Source organism: Salmo salar, chromosome 11 (genome assembly GCF_965601325.2).
Source record: "Salmo salar chromosome 11, fSalSal1, whole genome shotgun sequence".
In the NCBI taxonomy this organism is placed as follows: domain Eukaryota; kingdom Metazoa; phylum Chordata; class Actinopteri; order Salmoniformes; family Salmonidae; genus Salmo; species Salmo salar.
Genome location: NC_138301.1, coordinates 107467898 through 107482189, shown reverse-complemented (window position 1 = coordinate 107482189; position 14292 = coordinate 107467898). Strand labels below are relative to the sequence as shown.

At 44.5% G+C, this 14292-nt stretch overlaps 1 protein-coding gene across 1 annotated transcript in view; it reads right to left on the bottom strand.

The window, feature by feature from the left end:
- Positions 1 to 14292, bottom strand: part of LOC106563560 (ryanodine receptor 1) — a 129275-nt gene that overhangs the window by 54697 nt on the left and 60286 nt on the right. The window contains exons 15-44 of the mRNA XM_082958247.1: positions 12151 to 12265; positions 11903 to 12035; positions 11671 to 11765; positions 11438 to 11573; positions 11145 to 11334; positions 10901 to 11015; positions 10667 to 10787; positions 10276 to 10445; positions 9240 to 9460; positions 8947 to 9037; positions 8652 to 8792; positions 8363 to 8526; positions 7989 to 8067; positions 7785 to 7874; positions 7523 to 7666; positions 7327 to 7404; positions 6983 to 7058; positions 6744 to 6867; positions 6542 to 6657; positions 6285 to 6352; positions 6033 to 6154; positions 5335 to 5384; positions 4969 to 5029; positions 4723 to 4849; positions 4507 to 4618; positions 4267 to 4348; positions 4039 to 4169; positions 3131 to 3451; positions 2786 to 3026; positions 2502 to 2589 (exon numbers count right to left, since the gene is read on the bottom strand). Coding sequence (XP_082814373.1) covers positions 2502 to 2589; positions 2786 to 3026; positions 3131 to 3451; positions 4039 to 4169; positions 4267 to 4348; positions 4507 to 4618; positions 4723 to 4849; positions 4969 to 5029; positions 5335 to 5384; positions 6033 to 6154; positions 6285 to 6352; positions 6542 to 6657; positions 6744 to 6867; positions 6983 to 7058; positions 7327 to 7404; positions 7523 to 7666; positions 7785 to 7874; positions 7989 to 8067; positions 8363 to 8526; positions 8652 to 8792; positions 8947 to 9037; positions 9240 to 9460; positions 10276 to 10445; positions 10667 to 10787; positions 10901 to 11015; positions 11145 to 11334; positions 11438 to 11573; positions 11671 to 11765; positions 11903 to 12035; positions 12151 to 12265 — 3802 coding nt within the window. The remainder of the gene's footprint in view (positions 1 to 2501; positions 2590 to 2785; positions 3027 to 3130; positions 3452 to 4038; positions 4170 to 4266; positions 4349 to 4506; positions 4619 to 4722; positions 4850 to 4968; positions 5030 to 5334; positions 5385 to 6032; positions 6155 to 6284; positions 6353 to 6541; positions 6658 to 6743; positions 6868 to 6982; positions 7059 to 7326; positions 7405 to 7522; positions 7667 to 7784; positions 7875 to 7988; positions 8068 to 8362; positions 8527 to 8651; positions 8793 to 8946; positions 9038 to 9239; positions 9461 to 10275; positions 10446 to 10666; positions 10788 to 10900; positions 11016 to 11144; positions 11335 to 11437; positions 11574 to 11670; positions 11766 to 11902; positions 12036 to 12150; positions 12266 to 14292) is intronic.

The window sequence follows — 14292 nt, the reverse complement described above, 5'->3', positions numbered from 1 at the left end:
ACTGCATGACCAAACATGACTCCAACACCATCATTAAGTTTGCTAACGAGACAACAGCCTGATCACCAACAACCTATAGGGAGGAGGTCAGAGAACTGGCAGTGTGGTGCCAGGACAACAACCTCTCCCTCTATGTGAGCAAAACAAAGGAGCTGATCGTGGACTATAGGAAAAGGCGGGCCGAGCAGGCCCCCATTAACATCGACAGGGCTGTAGTGGAGCTGGTCGAGAGTTTCAAGTTCCTTGGTGTCCAGATCACCAACGAACTATCATGTTCCAAACACACCAAGACAGTCGTGAAGAGGGCTTGACAGAACCTTTTCCCCCCCAGGAGACTGAAAAGATTTGTCATGGATCCTCAGATCCTCAAGAAGTTCTACAGCTGCACCATCGAGAGCATCCTGACCGGTTGCATCACCGCATGGTATGGCAACTGCTCGGCATCTGACCGTAAGGCACTACAGAGGGTAGTGCGTACGGCCCAGTACATCAATGGGGCCACGCTTCCTGCCATACAGGACCTATATAAGGTATATAGGCGGTGTCAGAGGAAATCCCATAAAATTGTCAGAGACTCCAGTCACCCAAGTCATAGACTGTTTTCTCTGCTACCGCAAGGCAAGCGGTACCGGAGCGCCAAGTCTAGGTCCAAAAGGCTCCTTAACAGCTTCTACCCCCAAGCCATAAGACTGCTGAACAGTTAATCAAATGGCTACCAGGACTATTTACTTTGACCCCCCCCACCATTTGTTTTGTACACTGCTGCTGCTATTTACTATCTATGCATAGTCACTTCACTCCTACCTACATGTACAAATTACCTCGACTAGCGTGTACCTACGCACACTGACTCGGTACACCCTGTGTATAGCCTCGTTATTGTTATGTTATTGTGTTACTTTTTATTATTTTTTACTTTAGTTTAATTAGTAAATATTTTCTTAACACTTATTGAACTGCACTGTTGGTTAACCTGATATGGATAGGGGGCAGTATTTTCACGGCCGAATGGAAAAACGTACCAAATTTAAACTACTACTCTTGCCCAGAAACGAGAATATGCATATTATTAGTAGATTTGGATAGAAAACACTCTGAAGTTTCTAAAACTGTTTGAATGGTGTCTGTGAATATAACAGAACTCATATGGCAGGCAAAAACGTGAGAAAAAGTCAACCAGGAAGTGTAGGATCTGAGAAATGTAGTTCTTCTTTCTAGTCCCTTTCGAAACTACAGTATCTGTGCTGTTACATTGCACTTTCTAAGGCTTCCATTGTCTGTCTAAAGCCTTCAGAAAGTGGATTGAGCCTTCTCCTGTCTCTGGGAAGAGTATAGGAGCTCAGTTACTGAGTGGTCTGCCTGAGGACAAAGAGATTGGATATGCGCGTTCCTGCGAGCACGCCGTTTTTTCTTTTTCCCCTTGAATGAATACACTATTGTCCGGTTGGAATATTATCGCAATTCTACGTTAAAAATACCATAAAAATGGATTTTAAACAGCGTTTGACATGCTTCTAAGTACGGTAATGGAACATTTTGACTTTTTGTGTCTCGAATTGCACTCGCGCGTTACCCTTTGGATAGTGACCTGAACCCACGAACAAAACGGAGGTATTTGGACATAACTATGGATTATTTCGAACAAAAACAACATTTCTTGTGGAAGTAGCAGTCCTGGGAGTGCATTCTGACGAAGATCAGCAAAGGTAATACAATATTTCTAATACTAATTCTGAGTTTAGGTTGCCCCGAACTTGGCGGGTGTCTGAATAGCTCGCCGTGATGGCGAGCTATGTACTCAGAATATTGAAAAATGTACTTTCGCCGAAAAGCTATTTTAAAATCTGACACAGCGATTGCATAAAGGAGTTCTGTATCTATAATTCTTAAAATAATTGTTATGTATTTTGTCAACGTTTATGATGAGTATTTTTGTAAATTCACCGGAAGTTTTTGGTGGGAATACATTTTCTGAACATCACGCGCCAATGTAAAAAGCTGTTTTTGGATATAAATATGAACTTGATTGAACAATGTCCTAGGAGTGTCATCTGATGAAGATCATCAAAGGTTAGTGCTTCATTTAGCTGTGTTTTGGGTTTTATTGACATATAAGCTTGCTTGGAAAATGGCTGTGTGTTCATTTTGGTCAATGTACTCTCATAACATAATCAAATTTTTTGCTTTCGCTGTAAAGCCTTTTGAAACCGGACAACGTGGTTGGATTCAGGAGAGGTCTATCTTTCAAATGGTGTAAAATAGTCTATGTTTGAGAAAATTGAATTGTCGTATTTTAGTTGTTTTTGTATTTCGCGCCATGCGTTCCCATTGGCTGTTGGCTAGGGGTTCCGCTGGCGGAACGCCTACATGTAAGAAGTTAAGGGCTTGTAAGTAAGCATTTCACTGTAAGGTCTATACTTGTTGTATTTGGCGCATGTGACAAATAAAGTTTGATTTGATTTGAGAGAAACAGTTGTCACCTTTCAGGGGTTTACACTCACATGAGATTTGGACCAGAATATGAAGACCTCTCCAACCATTCTGAAGAGCTCCTCTGCATCTGGGTCTGGGCATGTCAACCACCTTGCCCTGCAAATGGAGGACATCTCTTTGAGGTACTACTCATGGAGACCATCAATACCACAACAAACGTATGCAAAGACAACTGGCAGGGGGAATGGTTTCTGACATACAGTACTGTTAGACAGGATAGAGGATATGAAAGGGTGTACTACATATCTACAGAAAAAACATGAGCAGCCACTAGTTTGCCTGTGTACTGTACCTGTTATTGTCCACATAGCGGATGAGGAGAGGGTAGAGGGCGTACAGGTCCCTGCAGAGCACAGCAAACTCCTCCCTGATGGTGCCCTCCTCCTCGTCCCCCTCGGCCTTCCCCTCCATACGGAGGTGGTCCTCCTCTGCCACCACCTTCCCTGTCCTCTTCTTCAGCTTCTCCATGGTGGGGATGAAATGGGACTTGAGCATCTCTGGCTTGGCCCTGCTCACAATAGGCTGGGAGAAGACTAGGGATGGAAGAGGAGTGGTGATGGTGAGTTGGCAAGAAAACACACACACACACACACACACACAGGTACATTAGACACGTAAAGCATTGTGGCAACCTCACCAGCCAGCCTCTTCATCCAGGAGGCCTCGTCAATTCCCAGGTTGTTGACGACAATCTTCATGATGCTGCCCAGCAGCTGGTTGAGCTGCTCAGAGGTGACGTCGGTGCAGATCTGGCCCTCCAGCTCAGGGAAGTTCTCTACTCCTCTTTCCCACCAGCGGGGCAGGTAGTTACACAGCATGGGCAGAGTTATCTCGATTACATGGGGCATCTCTGTGTAACGGGCACCTGACTCTGCCAAGTCCCCGATCTCTTTCAATAGAACGTCTAGCTCTGGTATGTCCTGGCATAACTCCTGGACCTCATTGGGCAGACCCAGGACTATGGACATCCAGAGACAGACAGACAGACAGACAGACAGACAGACAGACAGACAGACAGACAGACAGACAGACAGACAGACAGACAGACAGACAGACAGACAGACAGACAGACAGACAGACAGACAGACAGACAGACAGACAGACAGACAGAGAGAGACACAGACAGACAGACAGACAGACAGACAGACAGACAGACAGACAGACAGACAGACAGACAGACAGACAGACAGACAGACAGACAGAGCGATAGAGAGAAAGAGACACAGACAGACAGACAGACAGACAGACAGACAGACAGACAGACAGACAGACAGACAGACAGACAGACAGACAGACAGACAGACAGACAGACAGACAGACAGACAGACAGACAGACAGACAGACAGATGGGAAAAAAGAGAGATTGAGCAAGCGAGATGGAGAGAGACAGACAGTGAGACAGACAGAGAGACAGACAGAAACAGAGAAAGAGAGAGGCAGAGAGAGAGAGGCGAAAAAAAGAGAAGATGAGAGAGAGTGTTGAGGAACTTGAATACAAGTCCTGGGTGGACAGAGAACAAATCACAGGATTAGCTGGATACTCACTGCCTCTTTCTCTGGGGGTCTTGGTGGTGTAAACAGAGAAGGAGTTGTACTCATTGAGATGGGGCTCCAGGTAGGCCACAGGCATAGCAGCCGCCAGATGGGCCAGACACTCCCCCAGGGCTGGCCTCTGCCTGGACAAGGGAAGACAAGGGCAGTCAAACTCACAGATGATCAGGTTTGTATTGCTGTACTGTTCACAAAGATAAACAGAGCCAGATCCCGACTCACCTCTCCACATGAGGGTTCTTGACAGTACCCAACGAGTAGATGGCGCACATGATGCGGTAACACGACATCTGGAGATCATCCACTGACCACCATGAAAACACATACACACAAAAACACACATGAACACGAACATACACGGTTAACACAGTCCACAAGACATGCACATTTTTCACAATTCTGAGAGTAAGTAAACTGGAATGATGTGTCATCACATGAATGCCGTGATGACACATGACTCACAAATGACATCATCTCCAAACTGGTGCTGAGAGATGTGGTCGAACAGGGAGGTGAGGACTGGGAGCAGAGCAATGGTGGTGTAGTTGATGTTCTGGGACACGCCTTTCACCTGCTGTAGAGGGACCACACAGTAAAACATGGTGAACAAGATTGAAAGACAATACTTCTGGAATAGTTCAATTCCTACCTGTTCTCTTGTAGACACTTCGCTCTTACCTGGTTGCCTTTAGACACCTTTCCCAGTTTGAGGTTCTCCACCATCTTCTCTATATCATCAGCTGCACCCTCAAAGAATGACCTGAGCCCTGCCTTCACGATTTCAGGCCCAGACTTCATCACCGTCCTGAGGAATTCAGAGCAGGGAGGGAACAGAGGAAGGCTATGAGAAAACCTGAGATGACACATTTGATCCATTACCTTCGTATTTGGATTGTGAACACATTTCAGAGAAGTGAATATTACCTTGCGTCGAGAGATCGTGCCAGGATGTGAAGACAGTTGACAATAGCAGGGGCGTCATTTCCTATACAGGATAGACAAAGTCACCTAGATATAATGAAGGCTGGCAACATCAAGAGAAATTATTTGGGATTTACAGTACCAGGTAGAAAAACCTTCAATGCAAGTACATTAGTTCAAATGACATCAACTCAAATCAGCATAAGAAGGGGAGAAAGCCAAGCACAGGTAATCAGAGTCAGAGATGGACGAACAGCGGACAGTGAAGTAGAGATACAGTGGGGAGGGTCAAACACAAGTTAGACAGACGGAAACAGAGCAGGAATGACGGGACAGAACTAAATCATCAGGACAAAGACGATTTCTTACCAAAGAGAGAAACTCTGTGTCTCACCAGAGCAGCCATTTTACAGAAGATGCTACAGCGACACCCAATAGAAAGGAGAGAGGAAACGCAGAGGAATGTAATGATTGACGAAAGGTAATGATTGATGAAAGGTAACGAATGATGAAAGGCAATGAACAATGAAAGGTAATGAACAATGAAAGGTAATGAACAATGAAAGGTAATGAACGATGAAAGGTAATGAACGATGAAAGGTAATGAACGATGAAAGGTAATGAACGATGAATGGTAATGAACGACGAAAGGTAATGAACGACGAAAGGTAATGAACGACGAAAGGTAATGAACGATGAAAGGTAATGAACGATGAAAGGTAATGAACGATGAAAGGTAATGAACGACGAAAGGTAATGAACAACGAAAGGTAATGAACGACGAAAGGTAATGAACGATGAAAGGTAATAAATGATGAAAGGTAATGAACGATGAAAGGTAATGAATGATGAAAGGTAATGAACGATGAAAGGTAATGAATGATGAAAGGTAATGAACGATGAAAGGTAATGAATGATGAAAGGTAAGAGGAAAAAGGTGAAATTACAGCACAGGTTCCAAAAGAGAGACTTGACATGATGAGTAGAGATATATGAAAGTGGCGAAAGCCAACTAACTGAACTGAGGTGTAGAAATACACATGTAATACAGTGTGTGACAGAGTTACCTGGCAATCATCTCTTTCTCCTTGTTAGAGGAATGTCCTCCACTACCCAGGACTTTGGCCGGTGTGGACAGGAAGTACAGACAGTGGTTTTTAAAGTACTGATTGATCAGGGGCAACAGGATCTGAGACAAACACAGTTCATCATCATCATCATATATTCTTATACCCCTGCAGTAAACATTTAACAGCTGTATCAAATGCCATCTCTCCTCCTCTCTAGATAGGCCTGTTTCATAGTGATTCTGGTCTCACCTTTGCAAAGAATTTGATCTCCTGCTCATGAGGCGACTTCTCCACTCTGCCACTGCTCACCACAGCCTCTGAATGAAACCCACAAGACAACATTATGGAGTATTGTTATCGTGTTAAATGTCAACATTGACTCTACACTGATTCATTCAGTTGCTCAATAACAGTCAACATTGACCACTGATTCAATCAGTTGCTCAATTCCAAAGCACTATTTCATTGGTTATCATCATCCACCCTCCTCCCAGAGCCCACTCTACCAAGATGAGCTATGAACTCCTGGGCGATCTCCATCCACTTTAACAACTTCTGCAGGAAACCATAAGCAAAGCGCTTCTCGATAGATGAGATGTCTGACTCCATGTCTTTCATCCCCCTGGAGAAAGAATTCAAAAGCATGATTTATCCATACATATTCAGTTGCTTCTTCAACTTGATAACTTCAATGACTTTTCCTTTTACCTGGTGACTGCAAATCCATTGAGTTGAAGGAATTTAAGAAGCTCGTGAGCCTTTTCCCTGTCTCGTGCCTTTTCCTTTGCTGTCAGGGTGTCGTAGGGTACAAGCAAAGGGTGGGAGCCTCCTCCTACACACAGTCAAAACACACACAAGGTTCCCATTAACGTTTTTTGAAAGAAAAAGGTGACGGGCAATTCCGTAGGCAATATCCTCTTTGTTTTCTGAACAGAATGACCTCTGACCTTTGGACTGCAGCTCCATCTTCTTCTTGCGACCCCAGGTATTGTGATAGTTCTCTGCAAGCTGTTCTGCCATGGACTGGGGAAAGGAGAAATTATGAAAACATTGATCACATTACAGTCTGTAAAGTAATTGAGAGGGATGGGTAGCCTAGTGGTTAGAACATTGGACTAGTAACCGGAAGGTTGCAAGATTGAATCCCCGAGCTGACAAGGTAATAATCTGTCGTTCTGCCCCTGAACAAGGCAGTTAACCCACTGTTCCTAGGCCGTCATTGAAAATAAGAATTTGTTCTTAACCAACTTGCCTAGTTAAATAAAGGTAAAATACTTTAGTGCCATCATACCTGCAGCTCTCTTGACAGTGCCATGTGGGAGATTTCAATCGGTTGGGGACTGTAGCCTTGGCTGGGGTCGTACGTTGCCTGAAATACACACATTTATTCATACTGTTTTTATTATCTCTGTCCACAGAGATCCTATTAAATCTAAAATGTAATTTTATGGGTTATTCATCCTTTCCTATCGTCCTTTTCTCTGTACCTGTGCAGTCTGAGAGATTTTCCGAGCCGCCTTCTTTTGCTCAGTCTTGGCTTCCTCTCCTTCCCTCGTTTGATCCAGAGTCCACTCCCACGCAATTATAGCCTTCATGGACTCTTTGATGGGCCAACGGTAGATCTCTTTGTCCTACAAGGGAGGAGATCATTACAGACAGAGGGCATCAGAGAGCAGCAATGGTAAAAATCTGTGGTGGTTGACAGAAAATAATATGCATTGTAAGAAAATGATCAACTGTGCCTCTTACCTTCTCTGAGAATGTTTTGTACGGTCGGAGCATGGGGTGAGTTTTAGAATCTTCATCCAACATCTCTCCATACGTCCAGTTATTCTGAATCTGCAGGTGAGCATACATACAACATTATTGTTTAAAACACCATACATTGTACAATTTGCTGTACAACTGATACACAAATGTTTATTGTTGCCTTTGGTAGTTTTTTTTACTGACCTTTTCAAAAGCCCACTTGTCATGTGTGTATTCAGCATATTTGTTGATGAAACCATCCAATCTCTCAGGGATGATAGTACTACAACACAAAACATAGACTTCAGTACACTATAGACATAACTTGCTACACAGTAGCTAAAAGCAGAGGATACTGTGAAATATTCATGAAAATATCAACACTTTCCGTTGATACTGTATCTTATTTAATTTGTTTGTGTTTTCTCAAGGCCTTCCTCCTAAAGGTTTACTCTCCCTTCATCTCTCCCTCTTCTCTCCTTCATCTCACCCCCTCATCTCGCCCTCTCTTCGGTCCTTCATCATTTTCTCTCTCTTTCATCTCTTTCATCTCACTCTCTCCCATTCAAGGGTCTTACTTTGTGGTCTCCACTGGTTTGGGATCAAAGTTTCCCTCTGCATCCACCGAGGCTTTCTTCTCAGTCTTGGAGGAGTAGCTGGCATCTACATAATCTGGAGGAATGGCACCAGCAATGGCACATATGCACGGCATGGCAATTTTGAACAGCTCAGCATCAAATTTCTGAAACCAGAACCAGATGACATAGTGAAATATTTCTACAATGATCTATCAACGTTTTTTTTTATTGGAGCCAAACATTTCCTGGTGACTAAGATATCTCTGATCGATCAGTGTAATAGTGTAACCTTGTGGGCCAGGGACTCAAAGATGCCCCAGAAGAGTTTGCGGGTGAGATGCAGCTCCTCCTCTGATGACACTCCAAAGTTGCCCCAGCCGTTGGGCAGGCAATAGTACTTCCAACAACGCTCATAGTGATTGGTCAAAAGCTGCAGCCAACAAAATAACATTATGAGATCAGTGAGATGATGCATACTAACATCTGGATGATACGTACATTATCTTGATACGGCTATCTTCATTCCTTTGTTTTGATTCTATAAAGGTTTGTTTGTCTAATGACCGTTTAAGTCATGTCCATACCTTAAGTGGCATTTTGGCATATTCATTGAGAATTGGTACATCAAACACCAGCCTTCTCAACAGGTGTTGTAACATGGATGGCCGTAGATTTCTAGGAAATAGACACAAATAAATAAGCGCACGTAAATATATTATCAAGCATGGTTAAACACCTCACTAAAAGTTCACTGTACAAACAGTTTAGGGAAGAGAACATGTCATGTCCAGGAGACATTAAATTATAGAGGACAATTCTACTGACACAATGCAGAAAGATAGACTTCAGATAACAGCTCATGGTAAGTCCAACTCACTTGCACAAAGCCATGAGACACTCCTCAATAACATCTCTCTGGGCCTTAGTGAAGGCTCGTCCGCGGGACAGACGGTAGATGGTGTGCAGCATTGAGTCGATCATGATGGCCCGGTGGTCTGTGCCGGCAAACAGGAAGGCACACTTGGTGATGAGGGGCAGCACGGCCAGAGAGAGGTAGCGGTTCAGAGCCAGGGCCATCTCTGTGGTGCAGAAAGCCGCCTAGTGGGGAGAGATCCATTTAAACCAGGGATGGGCAACTTGGTTGGGCGTGGGGGCCACAAAACAAATTGCAGGTCTGCGTACCCACATCCATACCCACACAGGCAGTCAAAGCCAGCCCTAGCATTTTTGGGGCACTAAGTGAAATGTTGTTGCCCCCCACTCCCCCACTGGAAAAACGTTTTGGAGGCCCCCCATTTTGAAAGCATTTTTGAGGTTTTAGAGTTAATTTCCTACAATTCTACATATTTTGCCAAGGGGAAGAGAGAAACGTTTTTTATTTTACAGCTAATTTCCTACAATTCTGATCGAGAGTGACTAACAAAATCAACGGGGGCCCCCAGGTCAGTAATTCCATCATGATTACTACAAGTTTAGATAGCTGGCCGCTAGACTAACTGACCAAACTAAACATGTTTTGCTGACATGGCTAATTGAGTGACTGTCAGTGACTGAAATAACAAGAGAAAAACTGTTGATGCACAACCACATTTCTAAATGTCACCTTGTGTATTCTACTATTCTAACTCTCAACAGTAATCCACTGGACTACAAAAGGGGGGCCGCGGGCCGCCAGTTGCCCATTCCTGATTTAAACTGTCCTATTCTCTGTGTTCAAAAGACCACACACTAACAACTCAATTAAAATGTTGAGATACATTTTTAATCAAACAATATGCTGATATGCCAACAAATTAGCCGTAGTTCTGTTTACAGTCAATATATGCTTAGTGTCTCACTCCTGCGTAAGAGCAAGTTATTGCCTTATGTCATGTACAGTATATGAGTAGTGAGATCGAGAGAGGCTGACTCACTGTGTCCAGAGAAGCAGCTGCCCTCATGTCAGGCAGGAAGCCCACCTCCAGCACATGGAGCAGGAAGTCCTGGTTGTCAATACCATACACTCTGTCAAGGAACAGCACCATGGGAGCCTTGTGGTCCGGCACAAAACTGGAAGACATCTTGGGTTCAATGATGCTGTTATCTAGACATCACAAAAGACAGCGGGAAGTTAAAGAGGAGAATAATGCTAGGACTCACATCATATTAAGACTTTTGACTACAGATATAATATGGAACATATTACGATCAAACTAAACTGAAACCATGTTTTGTTCTGTTTCATCATCAAGACATCAATACTCCCTTTCCTTGAGCCAACACAACAGAGTTAACTGAACCCAAATGGTTTCCCCTGTGGCTCACCCTTTCCAAAGTCTGGGATTTGGACAGACAGGCTGATGACTCCCACCAGGTCCTCTATGGGCACCAGGGACCTCAGGATGGCCCTGATCCTCAGAGCCTCACCCTTCCCAGCCTGGATTAACTGGAGGATGAAGAACAAATAGCAATGTCTTAGACTGAAAACACAGCAGCTAGCTAGCACAATTCCATAAGCCTTGGTTTCTCTCTTAAGGTTTTCCAACGCTCAGTACTCACATGCATCTCTGGAGCGCAGCGTCCCAGCAAGTCAATGAGAGCTGAGTAGAAGGACATGATGGCATTCCCAAGATGCACCTTGTTCTCCTCATGCTGCCCTTCTCCACCAGGGAACCTACCAGGAGAAAGGAAAAATTAATACATGTAGGCCCAAGACCTTTGAAAGGAGTACATGTTCTAATCTACTACACCAGTTAAGACTAGATAGTCAATCGGCAGAGTCCCTAACCGGTTTGGCGCTTACATGCCGGGGAAGCGCCTGTCTTTCTTGACAGTGGGGCCGTCCCTGGCAGGATCCTCAGAGATCTTGATGGCCTCCTCTATAGCAGCCAGCAGGCCGTTCCCACCCTCTCCTCTCAGAGCCGGGCCAAAACACTCTGGCCGACGGATCAGAAGACGCACCACCACATTGGCATTCTCCTCTACGCTCTCTCCTATGGGGGACATGGAGCCAAACCACGTTCAGTGATGAAGGACAAACAGAAAGACAATACCTACAGCAGTGTATTCCATTACATGAAGCCAACAAACACAGACCGTTGACAAAGACAGCGAAGCGGAGGAAGTCCAAGTATTTCTCTCCGCCACAAGGGTTCCAGCCAATGTCAGGGTAACCCTTAGCCAGGAGCTGGGGACAGCTCTGAAGCCCACAGCCTGCAAGGTACTTCACCACCTGGGAGGAAAAACACAGGGCAAAAGAGACAGAAAGAGTGATGACCAATGTGCTGCTGGATCAGAGAATGTTCATGCGGGTGCTGGGGGTGTCCAACCTTCTCCAGGTCTTGTTCCTGTAGAGCCAGAGCCAGCTCATTGTTATCAATACAGGATGCTGCAGCTACGTCTAGAGGGGTGGAGCCACGCATTCCTGAAAGACATCCATGACACGTTTAGTTTCAACACACAGCAAAACTATTCTGCCTTTAGAGGAATTATGTCAACCTTTCTTTCCCATTTATACAAGAATATAAACTTGTATTTGAAGAAGATATCAATGTCCCTCACCAAGGCCGATGCCACTGTTCTGAAGCAGGTAGCTGAGGTGATCGAACATGGAGCGTTGGTTCTGACGACTGATACGACAGAAGTAGCACAGGAAACGACAGCAGTTGGTGACCATAAGAGGGAATCTGATCTCCTGCAGAAGAACACATGTAGGGTGAATGCACTGACTACAGTGTAAAAATATGTTACTCATTTGAATTTTCAGACAATCATTGATCCTGTAGTTATGAAGCATATAACCACTTCACCTTGGAGTCGCCACCACCCAGCACGTTGACCATCACCTCCATGACAGTCTCGTGCATGCCCAGCGCTCGCATCAGGTTGGGGTGCTGATAAAACACTTTGTTGCTCATGATGTTCCTGATGGAGAAAGAAGGCTCATGCTGATTCTCAGTTCCTCCAATTCTCTCTCCGGTATACTAAAGCAATAAGGCCCGTGGGGGTCTGGTATATGGCCAATATACCCGGGCTAAGGGCTGTTCTTATGCATGACACAATGCGGAGTGCCTAGATACTTTCAAATAGCTCTTTGTTGACTGTTGCTGGGTGTTATCGTCCTCCATCAGCACCGGCCTGTACCCTAACTGCCCTAAGCTCTCTCCTGGCCCCTTACACTAAGTCTGAATTTGTCCTGCTAGGTGACCTAAACTGGGACATGCTTAAACCACCTACCCAAGTCCTAAAGCAATGGGACTCCCTAAATATTTCTCAGATTATTACCAATCCCACAAGGTATGACTCCAAACACCCAGAAAAGGCTACTCTCCTCGATGTTATACTCACAAATAATCCTGATAGGTATCAGTCTGGTGTTTCCTGTAATGACCTTAGTGATCACTGTTTTACAGCCTGTGTTCGTAATGGCTGCTCAGTGAAACGACCAGTCCTGATTTGTCAAAGACGCTTGCTAAAAGACTTTAATGAGCAAGCCTTCCTTCATGACCTGGCCTCTGTAAATTGGTATAGAATCATCTCTGTCGATGATGTTTGGACCTTCTTTTTTTATATTTTCAGTGATATTGTTAACAAACATGCCCCCATAAGAAAATGAGAATTAAAAACAGGTTCAGCCCCTGGTTCGACCGTGATCTTGCAGAGTTACTCCACCTCAAGAATTCTATTTGTCGAAAGGCTCGGCACATGCATACTCAGGCTGACAGGCTCTCGTTCAGGCAAAGGAGAAATAAGTGCACTCAGGCTATCCGGAAGGCCAAAGTTAGTTACTTTAAGGAGCAGTTCTCTCTCTCTATGTCTAAACCCCAAGAAGTTCTGGGAAATGGTTAATGACCTGGAGAATGAAGCCTCCTCCTCACAGCTGCCCATGTCCCTTAAAGTTGATGATGTGGTTGTTAGTGACAAGAAGCACATGGCTGAGTTTTTTAATCATCACTTCATTAAGTCTGGATTCCTATTTGACTCAGCCCTGCCTCCTTGCCTGTCCAACATTTCCTCATCTCCCACCCCTTCTAATGCGACTAGCCCCGATACTCCTACAAAGTTTCTCCCTGCAGGTGGTCACTGAATCTAAGGTGCTAATGGAGCTCCTTAAACTTGACCCTAAAAAAACATCTGGGTCAGATGGTTTAGAAACATTCTTCTTTAAGGTAGCTGCCCCTATAATCGCCAAGCCTATCTCTAACCTTTTTAACCTGTCTCTCCTCTCTGGGGAGGTTCCCATTGCTTGGAAGGCAGCCACGGTTTGTCCTTTATTTAAAGGGGGAGATCAAGCTGATCCTAACTGTTATAGGCCTATTTCTATTTTACCCTGTTTATCAAAAGTATTGGAAAAACTTGTCAATAATCAACTGACTGGCTTTCTTGATGTCTATAGTATTCTCTCTGGTATGCAATCTGGTTTCCGCTCAGGTTATGGATGTGTCACTGCAACCTTAAATGTACTAAATGATGTCACTATTGCCCTTGATTCTAAGCAATGTTGTGCTGCTATTTTTGTTGACTTGGCCAAAGTTTTGATACGGTAGACCATTCCATTCTTGTAGGCCGGCTAAGGAGTATTAGTGTCTCTGAGGGGTCTTTGGCCTGGTTTGCTAACTACCTCTCTCAAAGAGTGCAGTGTATAAAGTCAGAACATTCGCTGTCTCAGGTACTGCCTGTCACCAAGGGTGCACCCCAAGGCTCGATCCTAGGCCCCACCCTCTTCCGAATTTACATCAACAACATAGCTCAGGCAGTAGGAAGCTCTCTCATCCATTTATATGCAGATGATACAGTCTCAGCTGGCCCCTCCCTGGATTTTGTGTTAAACGCTCTACAACAAAGCTTTCTTAGTGTCCAACAATCTTTCTCTACCCTTAACCTTGTTCTGAAAACCTCCAAAACAAAGGTCATGTGGTTTGGTAAGAAGAATGCCCCTCTCCCCACAGGTG